The sequence below is a fragment of the Anoplopoma fimbria genome, chromosome 1 (genome assembly GCF_027596085.1).
Source record: "Anoplopoma fimbria isolate UVic2021 breed Golden Eagle Sablefish chromosome 1, Afim_UVic_2022, whole genome shotgun sequence".
In the NCBI taxonomy this organism is placed as follows: Eukaryota; Metazoa; Chordata; class Actinopteri; order Perciformes; family Anoplopomatidae; genus Anoplopoma; species Anoplopoma fimbria.
In genome coordinates this window covers 229,732-252,500 of record NC_072449.1, presented here as the reverse complement: position 1 = coordinate 252,500, position 22,769 = coordinate 229,732, and the positions used below count along the sequence as shown (strand labels likewise).

The 22,769-nt window shown below is 41.1% G+C and overlaps 1 protein-coding gene across 1 annotated transcript in view; it reads left to right on the top strand.

Moving 5' to 3' along the window:
* The window catches only part of irak1 (interleukin-1 receptor-associated kinase 1), a 13,216-nt gene extending 9,033 nt beyond the window's left edge, over positions 1 to 4,183 (top strand). The window contains 12 exon segments of the mRNA XM_054596198.1: positions 257 to 378; positions 468 to 681; positions 1,910 to 1,978; positions 2,508 to 2,595; positions 2,659 to 2,753; positions 2,886 to 2,945; positions 2,948 to 3,002; positions 3,005 to 3,082; positions 3,085 to 3,188; positions 3,191 to 3,515; positions 3,721 to 3,819; positions 3,905 to 4,183. Of these exon segments, the coding sequence (XP_054452173.1) occupies positions 257 to 378; positions 468 to 681; positions 1,910 to 1,978; positions 2,508 to 2,595; positions 2,659 to 2,753; positions 2,886 to 2,945; positions 2,948 to 3,002; positions 3,005 to 3,082; positions 3,085 to 3,188; positions 3,191 to 3,515; positions 3,721 to 3,819; positions 3,905 to 3,978 (1,383 nt within the window). The 3' untranslated portion in view covers positions 3,979 to 4,183.
* Positions 4,184 to 22,769: the final 18,586 nt, after the last annotated feature.

Sequence of the window (22,769 nt, the reverse complement as noted above, 5' to 3'; positions counted from 1 at the left end):
CACACACAACACACAACATAACACACAACATAACACACACAACACACAACATAACACAACGTAACACACACAACACACAACATAACACACAACGTAACACACACAACACACAACATAACACACACAACACACAACATAACACACACACACACACACACACACACCTTTGACGTGTTTTAAGAGTCTTACATTGTGTGTGTGTGTGTGTGTGTGTGTGTGTGTGTGTGTGTGTGTGTGTGTGTGTGTGTTTTGCCAGGAGTGTGTGTCTTTGTCCTGGTCTCAGAGGGTCTCTGTGGTGGGAGGAGCCTCAGCGGCGCTGCAGTTCCTGCACTGCCCCCCCGACGGACATGCGGCGCTGATCCACGGAGACGTGAAGAGGTCTGCAGCGGGTCCTGGTCTCTGACAGCGGCGGCTCCAGGCGGACTGTCTCTGGGTTCTGATGTGTGTGTGCGTCTCTGTGTCCGCAGCTCAAACATCCTGTTGGACCGCCACCTGGTGGCCAAGCTGGCGGACTTCGGTCTGGCCCGGTTTGCGTCCCGCGGCTCGGGGGGTCGCTCGGCGGCTCAGACGGCGTCGGTGGGTAAAACGGCGACGGTCCGAGGAACGCTGGCGTACCTGCCCGTCGAATACGTGAGGGACGGAGAGCTGGGGACGGCCGTGGACGTCTACAGCTTCGGAGTGGTGAGACAACGCAGGGGCTGATGGGAAATGTAGTTAGTTCACCAGAGACGGAAGATCCTTATAGTCCTGATCCAAAATAGTCCTGAGCCATTTAGGTCCTAATCATCTCCAGTCCTGATCATCTCTAGTCCTGATCCAATGTAGTCCTGATCATCTCCAGTCCTGATCCAATGTAGTCCTGATCATCTCCAGTCCTGATCCAATGTAGTCCTGATCATCTCCAGTCCTGATCATCTCTAGTCCTGATCATCTCTAGTCCTGATCCAATGTAGTCCTGATCCAATGTAGTCCTGATCATCTCCAGTCCTGATCATCTCTAGTCCTGATCATATCTAGTCCTGAACTCCTCTAGTCCTGATCATCTCCAGTCCTGATCATCTCCAGTCCTGATCATCTCTAGTCCTGATCATCTCCAGTCCGGTTCATATCTAGTCCTGATCATATCCAGTCCTGAACTCCTCTAGTCCTGATCATCTCCGGTCCGGTTCATATCTAGTCCTGATCATCTCCAGTCCTGATCATCTCCAGTCCTGATCATCTCTAGTCCTGATCATCTCCAGTCCTGATCATCTCTAGTCCTGATCATCTCTAGTCCTGATCATCTCTAGTCCTGATCATATCTAGTCCTGATCATATCTAGTCCTGATCATCTCTAGTCCTGATCATCTCCAGTCCGGTTCATACCTAGTCCTGATCATCTCCAGTCCGGTTCATATCTAGTCCTGATCATCTCCAGTCCGGTTCATATCTAGTCCTGATCATATCTAGTCCTGAACTCCTCTAGTCCTGATCATCTCCGGTCCGGTTCATCTCTAGTCCTGATCATCTCCAGTCCTGATCATCTCTAGTCCTGATCATACCTAGTCCTGAACTCCTCTAGTCCTGATCATCTCTAGTCCTGATCCAATGTAGTCCTGATCATCTCCAGTCCTGATCATCTCTAGTCCTGATCATCTCTAGTCCTGATCATCTCCAGTCCTGATCATCTCTAGTCCTGATCATCTCCAGTCCTGATCATCTCCAGTCCTGATCATCTCCAGTCCTGATCATATCTAGTCCTGAACTCCTCTAGTCCTGATCCCCTTCAGTCCTGATCCTGATGATCCGTTCTGAGGACTTCAGGTTGATGAGGGGAGAGTAAAAAAATATCTGATCGTTAAAATCTTCAGATCAATCGACGAGGTAGTGACATCATATCTCATGACATCACACCTCTGCTATGTGCCAGGTTCTGTTGGAGGTTCTGACGGGTCGTCGAGCTCTGGAGAGAGACAGGAAGTCAGGAGAGAGATACCTGGTCAGAACACACAATCACACAATCACAAACACACACATTGATGTTTGTCTCAGTGATGTTTGTCTCAGTGATGTTTGTCTCAGTGATGTTTGTCTCAGTGATGTTTGTCTCATTGATGTTTGATGTTTGTCTCATTGATGTTTGTCTCATTGATGTTTGTCTCAGTGACGTTTGTCTCATTGATGTTTGTCTCAGTGATGTTTGTCTCATTGATGTTTGTCACATTGATGTTTGTCTCATTGACGTTTGTCTCATTGATGTTTGTCTCAGTGATGTTTGTCTCATTGATGTTTGTCTTAGTGACGTTTGTCTCATTGACGTTTGTCTCATTGATGTTTGTCTCAGTGACGTTTGTCTTAGTGACGTTTGTCTCAGTGATGTTTGTCTCAGTGACGTTTGTCTCAGTGACGTTTGTCTCAGTGATGTTTGTCTCAGTGACGTTTGTCTCAGTGATGTTTGTCTCAGTGACGTTTGTCTCAGTGACGTTTGTCTCAGTGATGTGGTTTTGGTTCTGGTTCTGGTTGTATAGAAGGACCTGGTGGAGGAACTGGAGGACAGTCAGACTGGTTCGTCTTCAGAGGCCTGGAGGAAACAGCTGGACCAGAGGCTGATCACAGGTCAGTCTTTGTGTGTTTGTGTCAGCTGATGTTCCTGCTGCTGTACTCATGTTGTGTCTTTAGGGGGCGCTGCAGAGCCGTCTGGCTGCATGGAGGTGGTGTCGCTGGCCTGCAGGTGTCTGGACAAGAAGAGGAAGAAGAGACCAGCAATGACAAAGGTCAGCACGATTTAAAGTTGAACCATGATTTACTCCAGCTAAAAATCCTTAAATGTGTACCAGACATGTGGTGTTCCTCAGGGATCCTGTTGGGATCCTCTTCAGTTCCTCATGTCAATGTTCTCCTCACAGGTGTTTGACAAACTTCAGGATATCCACGTCACCGCGAGTAAAACTGGGTCTTCCTCCCCCTCCAACACCTTCCTCACCCTCATCTTCAACCCCCCTCCATGTCCTTACCCAAACCCCCCGTCCCCTGGATCACAGTGTGGGGGCTCTGTCCAACCAGCTGTCCAAACTGGGACCTCTGGAGGACACCTACCAGCCCCCCAGTCCCCTCAGGTCTCCCCCTCCTCCTCCTTCTGCTCCCTCACCCCTCCTCACGCGCTGCACTGCTCCTCCTCCCTCCCCCCCCCTCCTCCTCCTCCTCCTCCTCCTCCTCCTCTTTCCCCGGTCCGTGTGAAACCGATGAGAGTCGAGGCTTCTCCCAGTATGACCTTCGCTCCCAGTTCAGATCTAACGGGACCAGCTCCAGCTCTCTGTCTCCATCCACAAGACACCAGTATCACAGTCCTACTGGGTCCACAGAGTCCCAGTTGAGCCAGCCTTCCGTCCCCACTGAAGACCAGTACAACTTCCCTCCCCTCACCGGGCCCCCCCCAGGACCAGACACTAAAGGGCAGACCCCAGCAGGGCTCCGTGGTGTCCCAGAATGCCTCTCTCCTGCGGGGTCCCTGCAGTCGTCGTCTCCAGAGCCCTCAGGTACTTCAGCAGCTCTTCAGAGGACCTCTGCTCCTCACTGACACTCTGAACTCTGTAATCACGGTTGTTTACTAGGTTTGTTTCGGAGACTTTCTTATCTTGTGAGACGCTTTTATGTGAATCTTTAGAATGTCAGACCAAAAGCTACTCGTTAACGTGGGGATGTTTCATTATGAATCATTAATCCATATCCTCTGTGCTTCAGTCCTCATGAATCCCAGTAAGCAGCGTTTCCTGCAGAAGAAAACTCTGTATGAAGAGGGAAAGATTCAAACTCCTGAGCTGCTGTCGTCTGAGGACCTCTGTACGTAAAACACTGAGACATTCCCTGTCTTCTCACATTCCATGTCGTATCGGTATCTCATTTCTTATTTCATGTGTGTGATCAGATGGAGGGAGGAGCTCTGACCGAGGACCAGAGGAGAGTGACGAGCTGGATTATCTTCCTGCTGAACACCACTGACTCAGACACTCAGAGCGATGATGACTTTTATCAAAGTGATTGTAATATGAACTTTATGGCGAACGCTGTGTATCACATGTGTTGTCGTCTCTACGCTGATGTTGAATCAACATGTGAAGCAGAACTGGAACAATTAATTCACTAAGTTTTTACAAATCAATAAACAGTCCTACAGCTGCAAAGGCTCACATGAAGGTATGACATCATAAAGCCTGCAGTGTCATGTTGTTATTGACGTCATGTTATCATTGTGTATGTAGTATATGTAGTATTAGTGTATGTAGTATTAGTGTATGTAGTATTAGTGTATGTAGTATTAGTGTATGTAGTATTAGTGTGTATGTAGTATATGTAGTATTAGTGTATGTAGTATTAGTATATGTAGTATTAGTGTATGTAGTATTAGTGTATGTAGTATTAGTGTATGTAGTAGTATTAGTGTATATGTAGTATTAGTGTATGTAGTATTAGTGTATGTAGTATTAGTGTATGTAGTATTAGTGTATGTAGTATTAGTGTATGTAGTATTAGTATATGTAGTATTAGTGTATGTAGTATTAGTGTGTATGTAGTATTAGTGTATGTAGTATTAGTATATGTAGTATTAGTGTATGTAGTATTAGTGTATGTAGTATTAGTATATGTAGTATTAGTGTATGTAGTATTAGTGTATGTAGTATTAGTATATGTAGTATTAGTGTATGTAGTATTAGTATATGTAGTATTGGTGTATGTAGTATTAATGTATGTAGTATTAGTATGTAGTATTAGTGTATGTAGTATTAGTGTATGTAGTATTAGTATATGTAGTATTAGTGTATGTAGTATTAGTGTATGTAGTATTAGTATATGTAGTATTAGTGTATGTAGTATTAGTGTATGTAGTATTAGTGTATGTAGTATTAGTATATGTAGTATTAGTGTATGTAGTATTAGTGTATGTAGTATTAGTGTATGTAGTATTAGTGTATGTAGTATTAGTATATGTAGTAGTATGTATAGTGTATGTAGTATTAGTGTATGTAGTATTAGTGTATGTAGTATTAGTATATGTAGTATTAGTGTATGTAGTATTAGTATATGTAGTATTAGTGTATGTAGTATTAATGTATGTAGTATTAGTGTATGTAGTATTAGTGTATGTAGTATTAGTGTGTATGTAGTATTAGTGTATGTAGTATTAGTGTATGTAGTATTAGTGTATGTAGTATTAGTATATGTAGTATTAGTGTATGTAGTATTAGTGTATGTAGTATTAGTGTATGTAGTATTAGTGTATATGTAGTATTAGTGTATGTAGTATTAGTAGTATGTAGTATTAGTGTATGTAGTATTAGTATATGTAGTATAGTATTAGTGTATGTAGTATTAGTGTATGTAGTATTAGTGTATGTAGTATGTAGTATTAGTATATGTAGTATTAGTGTATATGTATTAGTGTATGTAGTATTAGTGTGTATGTAGTATTAGTGTATGTAGTATTAGTGTATGTAGTATTAGTGTATGTAGTATTAGTGTATGTAGTATTAGTATATGTAGTATTAGTATTAGTATATGTAGTATTAGTGTATGTAGTATTAGTGTATGTAGTATTAGTGTATGTAGTATTAGTGTATGTAGTATTAGTATATGTAGTATTAGTGTATGTAGTATTAGTTAGTATGTATTAGTATTAGTGTATGTAGTATTAGTGTATGTAGTATTAGTGTATGTAGTATTAGTATATGTAGTATTAGTATATGTAGTATTAGTATATGTAGTATTAGTATATGTAGTATTAGTATATGTAGTATTAGTGTATGTAGTATTAGTATATGTAGTATTAGTGTATGTAGTATTAGTGTATGTAGTATTAGTGTATGTAGTATTAGTATATGTAGTATTAGTATATGTAGTATTAGTGTATGTAGTAGTATATGTAGTATTAGTATATGTAGTATTAGTATATGTAGTATTAGTATATGTAGTATTAGTATATGTAGTATTTAGTATATGTAGTATTAGTGTATGTAGTATTAGTACCTGGACCCCTTTACTCAGGTCTTTGTTAACAGAGTAGATCCTGAACCTGGTCCTGGGTCCCAAGACAAATACAGAATACATCATCTTCCTCTGGAGTACCCGTCCGTCCACGTCGAGCTCTCCAGAGGTTAGACCTTTTCCCAGCATTCAGAGAGACCCCTGATATAGATAGATTCAGAACACGCAGACGTCTGGAAACTAAAACCCTTCTATCATTATTATAATCAATAAATATAAATAACACATAGAACGAACTCGTTCTCCTCAAAGCCAGCGGACTGAACCAGGTCTTGTGGATCTGATATGAGACCAGATTCAGAAACTGGTTTGGCCTCTAAGTCTGATCAGAAACAGATTTATTTGGAGGCAAAGAGAGTTTTCTGGAGTTCTAAATGGTGCAACAGGAAGTGCAATGTTCGCAAAGCATTTTGGGTGTTTTAGTACCGTGGAGCTTCTCCGTGGACCTCGAGGGTCCTGGACCTGGACCAGTCCTTCAGGGGGAGTCCATGTCGTAGAACCCATGACTTTATAAAACCCCTAATGGATATGTGTTAACAGGTGGTTTGATGGGAAATGTAGTCCAGTAGCTGAGGTCTGGTGTCACTGCGGTCCGGTCTGTGTTTAACTCTGTACTTGTGGTTCTGCAGAACCTGGACGGGGCTCAGCTGACCTGGGAGCCTCCTGCAGTCACATCAGGGAGGATCACAGAGTACTCGTGTACCTGGCCATCCAGTCCAGCCAGGCCTCCTCCTCCGGTTCTGGTCCGGCCCAGCTGGCCTTCATGAGGGTCTACTGTGGTGCAAACCCATCCTGCCTGGTCCAGACCTCGAGCCTCGCCAACATCGACCTCACCACTAAGCCCGCCATCATCTACCGCAGGGGTGGGCAATTATTTTTTCCATGGGGCCACATGAGAAACAGAAAATATTGTGGAGGGCCAGGCCAAAAGGCTGAACTCAATTCTGCATAATATTAATTATATTTCTTTATAAAAGCAGTATATAGCATTGTTTTGACAAGCTGGTAAGACTGGTAAGAGTCCTGCATGTTATGATTAAGCAATGAAAAAGTCATTTATTCAATAAAACACCAAAACAAACAAAATGTGAACGTTTTTACCATTTGTGACTCATTATATTAGTGATCATTTTCACACATTCACCCCAAAACACATTTTGAGTTCCATATACTGTTGGAACGATGTTCTTAGCTTTCTAAAGACACCACAATATTGTCTTTGTACTCCAAATAGTAAGATACATCATATTATAACGACTGTCACTGAACTGTGATTTTGAGAAAAAGGCCTCCAAAGAAAGTGTCCCAGTTCACTGCTAACTGGTGCCTTTACATGCCAGCATTTCTAGTCCAACCACCTCATTTGATTTTTTTCAGTTCTTTTTTCTTGTTCAGTGAGAGAAATCTAGTCTCTGTTGGGCTTTCACAAGTGCATCAAAGTCAGGTTGAATGTCTGAGGTGGAGATGCGAAGCACAGCTGCCAGATGATCATCAGTGAGAGAGGATCTGTACCTGGATCACTGAGAATGTTTGTTCACATATGTAGGTAGAGCCAAAGAGAACCAACATCTTCTGAGCATGTCTCCTTATGTTTGGAAAGTTCTCCTCCTTGAGAGAAGAGTAGAACTCCAGCAGTGATGCTGACTTAAAGTGCTCTGCCAGCATCAGACTGCAGGTCAATGAGGTCCAGCTGAACATCAGTGGGTGCATCAGCCACACTGCAGGTAAAGGGAGAGGAAACCAGCTGCATTTCATCCTCGATCATTCTGAGATCTTCAAATCGCCTTGAAAACTCACCATGCAGTGCTCCTAGCATGGATGAGTATGGATGGTGTGACTTCTTTCAGGGTTTGCATGTGAGTGAGATTGTTGCTGTCCAGTTGGCTTGAAAGAAACTGCAACTTTCTCATGAAAGCCTTCACCAGGCTGTGGTGTCATGAACAAAAGGCCCTTGCCTTGCAGTGTGGTGTTCAGTTCATTCATCAGTGCAGTCACAGCAACAGCAAATGCAAAATTGGCCATCCAGTCCTCATCTGAGAGCTCTGGGATGTCCTTGCCTTTCTTCTTGCAGAACTCTCGAATCTCTGCTTTCAGCTCCCAGAATCTCTTTAGATTCTGCCCAGGCTGAGCCATCTGCCAGCTGTGTGGTAGCCAATGTCACTATGTTCAGTCTCATGCTCCTCCAAGAGTGAAACCAACTGTCTGATTCAATGCTCGTCCCTGATGAAGTTAACTGTTTTAGTTACAACATCAAGAACATGGTTCATTTTCAGCACTGACTTGCACAACACATGCTGATGTATAATACAATTCAAAAATACCAACTTCTGATCTGGGTCGATTTCAGTCACTTTATCTTGCATACGTTTCAAAAGTCCGACATCTTTCCCGCTCAGACTTGGACAGCCGTCCGTTGTGACACCTACCAGTCTGTCCCATTTCAGATCAGTCTGTCCCATTTCAGATCAGTGTGTCCCAGTTCAGACCAGTCTGTCCCAGTTCAGACCAGTCTGTCCCAGTTCAGACCAGTCTGTCCCAGTTCAGATCAGTGTGTCCCAGTTCAGACCAGTCTGTCCCATTTCAGATCAGTGTGTCCCAGTTCAGACCAGTCTGTCCCAGTTCAGACCAGTCTGTCTGCCTCCGACGTCAGTCACTAAATAATGATCAGTCCATGTGTTGTTGAAACCCTGCAGGTCTACCTGTCTGTCTGCCTCCGACGTCAGTCACTAAATAATGATCAGTCCATGTGTTGTTGAAACCCTGCAGGTCTACCTGTCTGTCTGCCTACCTGTCTGTCTGCCTACCTGTCTGTCTGTCTACCTGTCTGTCTGTCTACCTGTCTGTCTGCCTACCTGTCTGTCTGTCTACCTGTCTGTCTGTCTACCTGTCTGTCTTTAGTGGACATGTCTGAGGGCTAAAGTCGTCTCGTGAGTTGTGACTGCTCGTGCATGTGATTCAATCATGCGCACGTATTTGATTTACGTTTTGCTTCATTACGTGAATAAAACACTTCAAAATAAAAGCACTGCAGCTTTAGTCCATGCAAGAGGTAAAATTACAAAATATGTTTATTTTGTAATTTCCAATCAACCTCACAGGCCAGTCAGGACCAACCAGAGGGCCACATGTGGGCCGCGGGCCGGCCACGCAGGTCCGGTGGCTCCAAGGTGAGAATGATCAGAACCAGGAGGGTTCTGGCCCATCAGCCGGTGGTAAAGTATAGTTCGTAGTTTGTTGTGCTGAATGATCGTATTATTGATTGATTATATATATTATTGATTATTGATTTTAATGATGGTGTCTCTCCTGTAGACAGCAAAGACGTCAAACCAGCAGTGAAGAGACTCAGAGCGTCTCCTGACAGGTAAGACCTGCCGACAGGTAAGACCTGCTGATATGAGGCTCCTCCCACTTTGGACTGATGGTGGTTTTGTAGTCATTTGATTGGCTCAGCTGAGTTCCAGCTCACCTGGTCAGTCTGTTCTGATTCAGTCAGGAGACAACCCTTATTGTCCTCAGTGTCCTAACTGTCCTTAGTGTCCTAACTGTCCTTATTGTCCTCACTGTCCTTAGTGTCCTCACTGTCCTTAGTGTCCTAACTGTCCTGTCCTAAGTGTCCTCACTGTCCTAACTGTCCTTAGTGTCCTCACTGTCCTAACTGTCCTTAGTGTCCTCACTGTCCTAACTGTCCTTAGTGTCCTCACTGTCCTTAGTGTCCTCACTGTCCTAAGTGTCCTCACTGTCCTAACTGTCCTTAGTGTCCTCACTGTCCTAGTGTCCTCACTGTAACTGTCCTTAGTGTCCTCACTGTCCTTAGTGTCCTCACTGTCCTTAGTGTCCTAACTGTCCTTAGTGTCCTCACTGTCCTAACTGTCCTTAGTGTCCTCACTGTCCTAAGTGTCCTCACTGTCCTAAGTGTCCTCCTAAGTGTCCTCACTGTCCTAACTGTCCTTAGTGTCCTCACTGTCCTAACTGTCCTTAGTGTCCTCACTGTCCTTACTGTCCTCACTGTGTCCCTTCAGTAACTGTCCTCACTTAGTGTCCTAACTGTCCTTAGTGTCCTCACTGTCCTAACTGTCCTTAGTGTCCTCACTGTCCTAACTGTCCTTAGTGTCCTCACTGTCCTAAGTGTCCTCACTGTCCTAAGTGTCCTCACTGTCCTAACTGTCCTTAGTGTCCTCACTGTCCTAAGTGTCCTCACTGTCCTAAGTGTCCTCACTGTCCTTAGTGTCCTCACTGTCCTAAGTGTCCTCACTGTCCTAACTGTCCTTAGTGTCCTAAGTGTCCTCACTGTCCTTAGTGTCCTCACTGTCCTTAGTGTCCTCACTGTCCTAAGTGTCCTCACTGTCCTTAATATCCTCGTTGTCCTCGTTGTCCTCAGGTTGTCTTTGTAGCACAGAAACCAGAGAGGACGTTGTCTCTGCTGCTGATTGGATCCTGATCAACTCAAACTTGTTGAACTTAAATCAATCAAATCGTGTTATTGAGGCTCCGCCTCCGACCGGGCAGAGAGCCAATCATAGTTCAGGATAATGAGTCCCTTGACCTGCTGCATGTCCCTTTAAATCATTGATTTCATTTCCTGTCTGCAGTAAACCTGTTGGACCAAAGAAGTTCAGAACCGACCAATAGGAGGACTGTGATTGGTTACTGAGGAGGCGGGGCTCTGACAGATTCCTGACCCACAGGAAGCTGTCAAAATAAAAGACTTGTAGGATACCTGTACATCATCAACCAATCAGAACTCTGATTCTTCTTCCTGAAGGTTTGGTTGTCATGGAGACGAGGGGCGAAGTCAACAGTTTTCACCTTAAATGGAAATAGTAAAGTTTGAGTTTATTTAATACAGATGACCCCCTCACGTTAAAGGTCACGGTCTCCTCAGGAGGAGGGTTTGAATTATTTTCTTTCTGTAGCGTCAAACTATTCAGTTTTTCCGTTTTTTTATAAACGCCTGTTATTTCTTCTTCTGTGGTTTCTTCTGCTGATGACGTGCTTGTTGCCGCGGTGACGTTTAGTTTGAGCAGGACATGAATCAAACTTGTTTGTGAATATTCTCTGGAACAATAAAGATTTTTAGAGCATTTTTTATTGGCCGTGTGGAGTCCAGATTGTGTTATGAAACCAAACCATGATTTATGTTCTGTTCTAACTGGAACGAGCTGATCTGTGTGTTAATAATAATAACAGTAGTAGTAATATTAAAATTCATGGAAATGATAATAATAATAAAAGCAATAATAGTAATAATAACAATTAGGTTCAAACAGAAGAGGGATAGATACCCATTTATTATTATCTTTATTACTATTATAACTATTATTATTACTATTAATGAGTATTATTTCCATTATCATTATTATTACTATTACTTTTATTATTATACTTTTGTTATTCTTATAATAAATATTACTATTCTCATTCTCATTAATATAGTTTTTATTATAGTAATCATTATAATTATTATTATAGTAATCGTCATTATTATTGTTATTATATTCTTCTCATGTTCTTGGCCACGCCCCTGAAAGTTCTCCACAATAAAAGCCTAAAGAACCAGAAACATCTGATTGATTCCAACTGAAGCTCATGGGTTATGAAATACTAATTTTTCTGTCTGTAAATATAATATTTCAGTTATTGTTGATTTTCTACTGTTTTTTATTGCTTATTTATAATACTTGTTTTTTTATTTTTCATTTTTTATTTTTATCTAGTCTTCTTCTACTATGTCTCTTGTGTGCACTTTACTCTCTGCTGCTGTAAGCCTGCACATGTCCCCGCTGCGGGACTAATAAAGGATTATCTTATCTTATCTTATAATATTTAAACTGAACTTTAATTATTAATTTGAAATAATAATATTTAAACTGAACTTTAATTATAAATATGAAAGAATATTATTTAAACTGAACTTTAATTATTAATATGAAATAATAATATTTAAACTGAACTTTAATTATAAATATGAAAGAATATTTAAACTGAACTTTAATTATAAATATGAAAGAATATTATTTAAACTGAACTTTAACTATAAATATGAAATAATATTTAAACTGAACTTTAATTATAAATATGAAATAATATTATTTAAACTGAACTTTAATTATTAATATGAAATAATAATATTTAAACTGAACTTTAATTAAATATGAAAGAATATTTAAACTGAACTTTAATTATAAATATGAAAGAATATTATTTAAACTGAACTTTAACTATAAATATGAAATAATATTTAAACTGAACTTTAATTATAAATATGAAATAATATTATTTAAACTGAACTTTAATTATAAATATGAAATAATAATATTTAAACTGAACTTTAATTATAAATATGAAATAATATTTAAACTGAACTTTAATTATAAATATGAAATAATATTTAAACTGAACTTTAATTATGAATATGAAACTGAACTTTAATTATGAATATGAAATAATATTATTTAAACTGAACTTTAACTATAAATATGAAATAATATTAAACTGAACTTTAACTATAAATATGAAATAATATTTAAACTGAACTTTAATTATAAATATGAAATAATATTATTTAAACTGAACTTTAATTATAAATATGAAATAATAATATTTAAACTGAACTTTAATTATAAATATGAAATAATATTTAAACTGAACTTTAATTATGAATATGAAATATTATTTAAACTGAACTTTAATTATAAATATGAAATAATATTATTTAAACTGAACTTTAATTATAAATATGAAATAATAATATTTAAACTGAACTTTAATTATAAATATGAAATAATATTTAAACTGAACTTTAATTATAAATATGAAATAATATTATTTAAACTGAACTTTAACTATAAATATGAAATAATAATATTTAAACTGAACTTTAATTCTAAATATGAAATAATATTTAAACTGAACTTTAATTCTAAATATGAAATAATATTTAAACTGAACTTTAATTATGAATATGAAATAATAATATTTAAACTGAACTTTAACTATAAATATGAAATAATATTATTTAAACTGAACTTTAATTATGAATATGAAATAATATTATTTAAACTGAACTTTAATTATGAATATGAAATAATAATATTTAAACTGAACTTTATTTATAAATCTTGATGTTCTATATGAAGAAAGTAAATCTTTAAGAAAGCTGCTCAGGTAGATTTTATACTTATGGATTTAAAGTCTTAAAACATTTAAACACTTTAAATAAATATTTAGAAAACTCGATGGATTATCTCATCAAACAGAAACAGAAGTTATTATTATTATTATTATTATTATTATTATTATTATTATTATCTCTGTGCTGGTCTGCGTGCGCGCGTGGACGTGCGCGTGCCCGCGGCGTCGTGAGCGCGCCTCGCGGTGCTGATGGAGCGGAGCTTCAGTCTGCTGCTGTACCGATGAGGAGGAGGAGGAAGAGGAGGAGGATGAAGAGCAGGGATCCATCCGATCAGATCATCGATCACCGGAGCGGCTGCAGGAGGCGACAATCAATCAACCGACCGATCGATCAGCTGTGAGGCACGGCCCGGAGGACCATGTGACCGACGAGCTGCAGGTTCGATCCCCGCCGCAGGTGATCCAGGTAGGAGCTCACCAACAGGACAGGGGTCCCTCGTCTCCATGTAAAGAACCCGCTCACCTGTCTCTATGTAAAGAACCCGCTCACCTGTCTCCATGTAAAGAACCCGCTCACCTGTCTCCATGTAAAGAACCCGCTCACCTGTCTCCATGTAAAGAACCCGCTCACCTGTCTCCATGTAAAGAACCCGCTCACCTGTCTCTATGTAAAGAACCCGCTCACCTGTCTCCATGTGTCACCTGTCCATGTAAAGAACCCGCTCACCTGTCTCCATGTAAAGAACCCGCTCACCTGTCTCCATGTAAAGAACTCCATGTAAAGCTCACCTGTCTCCATGTAAAGAACCCGCTCACCTGTCTCCTCCATGTAAAGAACCCGCTCACCTGTCTCCATGTAAAGAACCCGCTCACCTGTCTCCATGTAAAGAACCCGCTCACCTGTCTCCATGTAAAGAACCCGCTCACCTGTCTCTGTCTGTCCATGTAAAGAACCCGCTCACCTGTCTCCATGTAAAGAACCCGCTCACCTGTCTCCATGTAAAGAACCCGCTCACCTGTCTCTATGTAAAGAACCCGCTCACCTGTCTCTCCATGTAAAGAACCCGCTCACCTGTCTCCATGTAAAGAACCCGCTCACCTGTCTCCATGTAAAGAACCCGCTCACCTGTCTCCATGTAAAGAACCCGCTCACCTGTCTCCATGTAAAGAACCCGCTCACCTGTCTCCATGTAAAGAACCCGCTCACCTGTCTCCATGTAAAGAACCCGCTCACCTGTCTCCATGTAAAGAACCCGCTCACCTGTCTCCATGTAAAGAACCCGCTCACCTGTCTCCATGTAAAGAACCCGCTCACCTGTCTCCATGTAAAGAACCCGCTCACCTGTCTCCATGTAAAGAACCCGCTCACCTGTCTCCATGTAAAGAACCCGCTCACCTGTCTCCATGTAAAGAACCCGCTCACCTGTCTCCATGTAAAGAACCCGCTCACCTGTCTCCATGTAAAGAACCCGCTCACCTGTCTCCATGTAAAGAACCCGCTCACCTGTCTCCATGTAAAGAACCCGCTCACCTGTCTCCATGTAAAGAACCCGCTCACCTGTCTCCATGTAAAGAACCCGCTCACCTGTCTCCATGTAAAGAACCCGCTCACCTGTCTCCATGTAAAGAACCCGCTCTCCATGTAAAGAACCTGTCTCCATGTAAAGAACCCGCTCACCTGTCTCCATGTAAAGAACCCGCTCACCTGTCTCCATGTAAAGAACCCGCTCACCTGTCTCCATGTCCACCTGTCTCCATGTAAAGAACCCGCTCACCTGTCTCCATGTAAAGAACCCGCTCACCTGTCTCCATGTAAAGGACCCGCTCACCTGTCTCCATGTAAAGAACCCGCTCACCTGTCTCCATGTAAAGAACCATGTAAAGAACCCGCTCACCTGTCTCCATGTAAAGGACCCGCTCACCTGTCTCCATGTAAAGAACCCGCTCACCTGTCTCCATGTAAAGGGTTTAATGTGTGACGATGAACCGTTTAGCTGCTGGGTTTCAGTGTTGTTGTTATTATGGGATGTCTCCACCCAGCGCCACGTGCCAGTGTGTGCGCACGCGTGTGTGTGTTCAGTTTTATTTTGCAGCTCGGTGTTTATCAGAGGACTCTTCCTCACCTGTTCACCTGTCTGATGAAACAGGAAGTCAGTCTGTACTTAAAGGTTTAAGAATACATACATCATGATAAAGTATACATACTTCATGATTAAGTATACATACTTCATGATAAAGTATGTATACTTCATGATAAAGTATACACACTTCATGTTTAAGTTAACGTATACATACTTCTTGTTTAAGTACACATACTTCTTGTTTAAGTATACATACTTAATGGTAAAGTTTATATACTTCATGTTAAAGTACAAGTATACATACTGTAGTGGCCAATTGTCCGAAAAATCCTAAAACAAACTTAAATCAAAGGGCCACTGACGCACCATGGGTTTGTGGTTTACGCAGGCAAAGAGGTTAATGTCCAAACAGAATTCCATGTTGCTGATGAAACAAATAAGGCAAACAAACAAAAGAACAAAGGTAATCCTGTCACTGACTCTCTGGCTCTGGTAAAAAAACTATAGGCCCACCACGGTGCATGCTGGTCCTATACCTGCCTACTCCTATATGTAACCGCAGGTGCCCACAGTGTTACCCAATTCAAAATAAATTACCAAACCCAAAACTAAGTATACTAAACAACAAGAAAAATATTATTAAACAAAACCAATGACCATCAATAGAAAAGCTATCTTAATAAATCAAACAATATTGGTTATGCATAAAATAACTAAATACAAACATCAAATAAATAGCTCCTACACATACTTTACATTCAAGTATACATACTTCACATTAAAGTATACATCATTCACGTTTAAGTATACATACTTCATGTTAAAGTATATAAACTTCATGTTAAAGTTGAAGTATACATACTTCACATTAAAGTATATATACTTAATGGTAAAGTATACGTACTTCATGTTAAAGTATACGTACTTCATGTTTAAGTATACATACTTCATGGTAAAGTATACATACTTCATGGTAAAGTACACATACTTCACATTAAAGTATACATACTTCACATTAAAGTATACATACTTCACATTAAAGTATACATACTTAATGGTAAAGTATACGTACTTCATGTTAAAGTATACGTACTTCATGTTAAAGTACACATACTTCATGTTAAAGAACACATACTCCACATTAAAGTACACATACTTCATGTTAAAGAACACATACTTCACATTAAAGTATACATACTTCATGTTAAAGTACACATACTTCACATTAAAGTATACATACTTCATGTAAAGTATACATACTTCATGTTAAAGTATATATACTTAATGGTAAAGTATACGTACTTCATGTTAAAGTATACGTACTTCATGTTAAAGTATACATACTTCATGTTAAAGAACACATACTTCACATTAAAGTATATATATATATATATATTAGGGCTGGGCAAATTAACGCATTATTATCACGTTAATGCACGATAAAATAATTGTCGGCGTTAATTAATTAATGCATTAACGCGTTATCTTGCAGTTTTTAACCAGTGCAAAGTTGAATTTTCTTTTCACCGGAGTACTTCTAGTCTGAAGTATCACTTAAATGCAATACACACCGTTGATGCCAGCAAATCACCCAAACAAACAGTGGAGGGAGGCTTCGGCAGACTACGTTGGATGCAGCGTGTGGGAGAAGTTTAGATAAACAAAAGCAAGACAAGCTAACAAATGCTACAAACTGCAGGCCGATTAGTATTGTGGAAGATGTCGGTCTGAGGAACGTTCTTAGGATCGCAACGAATGACGGCACGTATGAGCCTCCCTCAAGACGTATGAGCCTCCCTCAAGACGTATGAGCCTCCCTCAAGACGTATGAGCCTCCCTCAAGAAGTATGAGCCTCCCTCAAGATGTATGAGCCTCCCTCAAGACGTATGAGCCCTCAAGACGTATGAGCCAAGAGTATGAGCCTCCCTCAAGACGCATGAGCCTCCCTCAAGAAGTATGAGCCTCCCTCAAGAAGTATGAGCCTCCCTCAAGACGTATGAGCCTCCCTCAAGACGTATGAGCCTCCCTCAAGAAGTATGAGCCTCCCTCAAGACGTATGAGCCTCCCTCAAGACGTATGAGCCTCCCTCAAGACGTATGAGCCTGAGCCTCCCTCAAGACGTATGAGCCTATGAGCCTCAAGAAGTATGAGTATGCTCAAGAAGTATGAGCCTCAAAGATGAGCCTCCCTATGAGCCTCCCTCAAGACGTATGAGCCTCCCTCAAGAAGTATGAGCCTCCCTCAAGACGTATGAGCCTCCCTCAAGAGTATGAGCCTCCCTCAATGAGCCTCCCTCAAGACGTATGAGCCTCCCTCAAGACCTCAAGACGCATGAGCCTCCCTCAAGACGTATGAGCCTCCCTCAAGACGTATGAGCCTCCCTCAAGACGTATGAGCCTCCCTCAAGACGTATGAGCCTCCCTCAAGACGTATGAGCCTCCCTCAAGACGTATGAGCCTCCCTCAAGACGTATGAGCCTCCCTCAAGACGTATGAGCCTCAAGACGTATGAGCCCCTCAAGACGTATGAGCCTCCCTCAAGACGTATGAGCCTCCTCAAGACGTATGAGCCTCCCTCAAGAGTATGAGCCTCCCTCAAGACGTATGAGCCTCCCTCAAGACGTATGAGCCTCCCTGAGCCTCCCTCAAGACGCATGAGCCTGAGCCTCCCTCAAGAAGTATGAGCCTGAGCCTCCCTCAAGACGTATGAGCCTCCCTCAATGAGCCTCTCAAGAGTATGAGCATTTGTGTGATTTGTCCAGTCCTCAATGAGCCTCCCTCAAGACGCATGAGCCTCCCTCAAGACGAGCCTCCCATGAGCCTCCCTCAAGACGTATGAGCCTCCCTCAAGACGTATGAGCCTCCCTCAAGACGTATGAGCCTCCCTCAAGACGTATGAGCCTCCCTCAAGACGTATGAGCCTCCCTCAAGACGTATGAGCCTGAGCCCCTCAAGACGCATGAGCCTCCCTCAAGACGCCTCCCTCATGAGCCTCCCTCAAGACGTATGAGCCTCCCTCAAGACGTATGAGCCTCCCTCAAGACGTATGAGCCTCCCTCAATGAGCCTCCCTCAAGACGTATGAGCCTCCCTCAAGACGTATGAGCCTCCCTCAATGAGCCTCCCTCAAGTATGAGCCTCCCTCAAGACGTATGAGCCTCCCTCAAGACGTATGAGCCTCCCTCAAGACGCCTCCCTATGAGCCTCCCTCAAGAAGTATGAGCCTCCCTCAAGACGTATGAGCCTCCCTCAAGACGTATGAGCCTCCCTCAAGACGTATGAGCCTCCCTCAAGACGCCTCCCTCAATGAGCCTCCCTCAAGACGCATGAGCCTCCCTCAAGACGTATGAGCCTCCCTCAAGACGTATGAGCCTCCCTCAAGACGTATGAGCCTCCCTCAAGACGTATGAGCTCCCTCAAGACGTATGAGCCTCCCTCAAGACGTATGAGCTCCCTCAAGACGTATGAGCCTCCCTATGAGCCTCCCTCAATGAGCCTCCCTCAAGACGATGAGCCTCCCTCAAGACGTATGAGCCTCCCTCAAGACGTATGAGCCTCCCTCAAGACGTATGAGCCTGAGCCCCTCAAGACGTATGAGCCTCCCTCAAGACGTATGAGCCTCCTCAAGACGTATGAGCCTCCCTCAAGACGTATGAGCCTCCCTCAAGACGTATGAGCCTCCCTCAAGACGCATGAGCCTCCCTCAAGACGTATGAGCCTATGAGCCTCCCTCAAGAAGTATGAGCCTCCCTCAAGACGTATGAGCCTCCCTCAAGACGTATGAGCCTCCCTCAAGACGTATGAGCCTCCCTCAAGACGTATGAGCCTCCCTCAAGACGCATGAGCCTCCCTCAAGACGTATGAGCCTCCCTCAATGAGCCTCCCTCAAGACGCATGAGCCTCCCTCAATGAGCCTCCCTCAAGACGTATGAGCCTCCCTCAAGACGTATGAGCCTCCCTCAAGACGTATGAGCCTCCCTCAAGACGCACCATCACAAGAACAATACACAAGTTGTATGAAAAGGAGAGGACTACAAAACGATGGCGTTACAACAAAAAAAGAAACTGGCAGTGGCAAATAGCTTTGGTTTTATATTTGATTTGATTACATTAATGTTTAAGTTGAGATTTAAAATAAATATTTTAACTGCTACTGTGTAAAGGGAATACTGCTGTTAAAAAGCACCTTATTTGTTTAAACCAAATGTTATTTCACTTTTGCGATTAATCGTGATTAAAATTTTTAATCGTTGCCCAGCACTAATATATATATATATATATATATATATATATATATATATATATATATATATATATATATATATATATATATTATTTTACAAACCTTAGAAGTCATATTTCTAAATGTCTCATAACACTACATTACCCATGAACCTCAGCTACTGTCTCTATGGAGACACCTCCATCCAGAGGAGTGATGTCACAGTTACATCATGTTCAGAACTCAGAGCTGCTGCCCGACAACAGCGTCTGAAGCTCTCTGATTGGGCAGTTCTTATAGCAATGCACTCTGGGACTTGTAGTTTGACTCCTGTTACAGTTCAGCTCTGCTTTTATTCTCACAGTTTGTTCTCTCTGTGACTCCGCCCACTCACCTGCTGTATTTGTGATGTCACTGTGATGTCACCCAGAGGACAGATTCTACTGTAACACACACCCACACACACCCACACACACACACACACACACACACACCCTGAATGCCCCGCGGGTTTAAAGGTTATTGGCTGCCTGGCTTTAGCTCTAAGCCAATCAGATGTGAGTATTCAGGGTTGGGGTTTCTACATTGTTGCCATGCGGAGAATCTGCTGCCTGACCTACATTCATCCTCCAACACACACACACACACACACACACACACACACACACACACACACACACACACACACACACACACACACACACATTACATTACAGTCATGTAGCAGACGCTTTTATCCAAAGCGACTTACAGGAAGTGTATTCAACATAGGTATTCAAGAGAACTACTAGTCACCAGAAGTCATCAGTGCATCTCCTTTCTTAAACAAGCATCTTAAAGCATAAACCAGAGCAAAAGTATAGTGCAGAGGCAAATTACTACGAAAACAATAAGTGCAACAGACTAATATGAATACAATAAGTGCTACAAACTACTACGAATAGGATAAGTGCAGTAAACGAATATGAATACACACACACACATACACACACAGAGACACACACAGACACACACACACACACACACACACAGACACACACACAGTCAGACACACACACACACACACACACACACACACACACACACACACACAGACATAGTTGTAGTTTGAGAGGGGCGTGGTCCGACAATACAATGGATCATAATCAATATATTTTACTGCCGACAGTAATTTAGAGTCTACAAAGAAATAATCAAGCCTGGAAAAGGAATTGTGTGGCTGGGTCAAAAATGAGTATTTTCTTTGAGTTGGGTGTTTGTATCTCCAAAGTTCTTTTATATTAGCTGTTTTTAGAAAGTTCTGGATCAGACTGGCTGATTTGGATAAAGTTTGCTGTTTGTTTGATGATCTGTCCAGTACTGGATCCATCACAAAGTTAAAATCCCCAGCTAGAATGAAGTTGTGGGTGTGAAGGTTGGGTAAGGCAGCTCGCACTGTACTTATAAATGTATCATCATCATGGTTAGGTGCATAGACATTAGCCAATGTTACCAGGGTATTATATATTTTCCCGGTTACTATCATATATCTACCATTTGGGTCTGAAATAATGTCAGATGGAGTGAAAGGAATGTTTTTATTAATTATAATAGCAGTTCCACGTGAATGAAACACGTGTCCAATCCAGTGTTTTTGTAGCTGTTTGTGAGCTTGGATTTTAAGATGTGTTTCTTGTAAGAAGGCGACATCCGTCCCTAACTTCTTTAGATGAGCCAATATATTTCCTCGTTTCACCGATCCATTCAAGCCTCTACGGTTCAGTGTGATAAACTGCACCTCACTTTCATCCCAGTTCTAACTAAGCCCTTCATATTTCTGTATATGATTTAATTTTGTAATGGATATGCTGTGGGTATTCGCATCCACCAGAAAGAAAAATTAAAAAAAAAAAAAAAATAAAAGGAAAGGGGGAGTTACAATAAACATACATACATTAACAACAAGGCCCGAACTTTCAACTCTACAACTTTAACATCTACCCCCCCACCCCCCACCACTTCCGAAATAAGTAGTAGGGGAAAGACAAACTTACCAAAAGGCGCATAACTGTTCTACACAGCTTGAGAACGCTTTCTTTTGAGCTCCTCTTGACAGATAACTGTTTAGAACATTGAACCTCAGTTTGTCACTAAACTATTGAACAAGTGGCAGCAAAGGAGAATATTTCAATATAAGTCACCATCACATGTCCTTTTAGTATGAATCCAGAATAAAGGATAAAGGAATTCTTAATGAAATTCACAGCCAATCTGTAAAGCAAAGGCTATATCATCAGAAGGTTGTCCAATGGTCAGCTTACTGTGGCCGACTACTTTGCAGCAACAATGCGTGTCATTATATAAACTATGATGATTGGGACACTTGCAGCAGCCAGATAGTAGTTGTATAGTCCAAATTGTCTAGGATTTAAATAAATCCCTTAGCTTTGCTAACTTGGCTTAATCTGAAATAGGGGTTAGTTTGTTATATTACCATCAAATGTCGTTGTCAAGCCCCTAAATTTTTTTTTAATGTTATCATTCATTCTTTTCCTACTTAGCGTGTATCCATGTTACTTGTTCAGAATGTTATTATGATAGAACAGGCTGTAAGTTATGTATAGAATCAGAATGTTATTATGATAGAACAGGCTGTAAGTTATGTATAGAATCAGAATGTTATTATGATAGAAATGTTATTATGATAGAACAGGCTGTAAGTTATGTATAGAATCAGAATGTTATTATGATAGAACAGGCTGTAAGTTATGTATAGAATCAGAATGTTATTATGATAGAACAGGCTGTAAGTTATGTATAGAATCAGAATGTTATTATGATAGAACAGGCTGTAAGTTATGGATAGAATCAGAATGTCATTATGATAGAACAGGCTGTAAGTTATGTATAGAATAGAATCAGAATGTTATTATGATAGAACAGGCTGTAAGTTATGTATAGAATCAGAATGTTATTATGATAGAACAGGCTGTAAGTTATGTATAGAATCAGAATGTTATTATGATAGAACAGGCTGTAAGTTATGTATAGAATCAGAATGTTATTATGATAGAACAGGCTGTAAGTTATGTATAGAATCAGAATGTTATTATGATAGAACAGGCTGTAAGTTATGGATAGAATCAGAATGTTATTATGATAGAACAGGCTGTAAGTTATGAATCAGAATGTTATTATGATCTGTAAGGAATCATTATGATAGAACAGGCTGTAAGTTATGTTGGCATCTCGTAGTTTTCTTTTCACCGGGTTGACCTCGGTGTCTGGAAGGATGTGTATCTGGGTTCCCTTGTATGTGAGTCGGCCTTTCGCTTT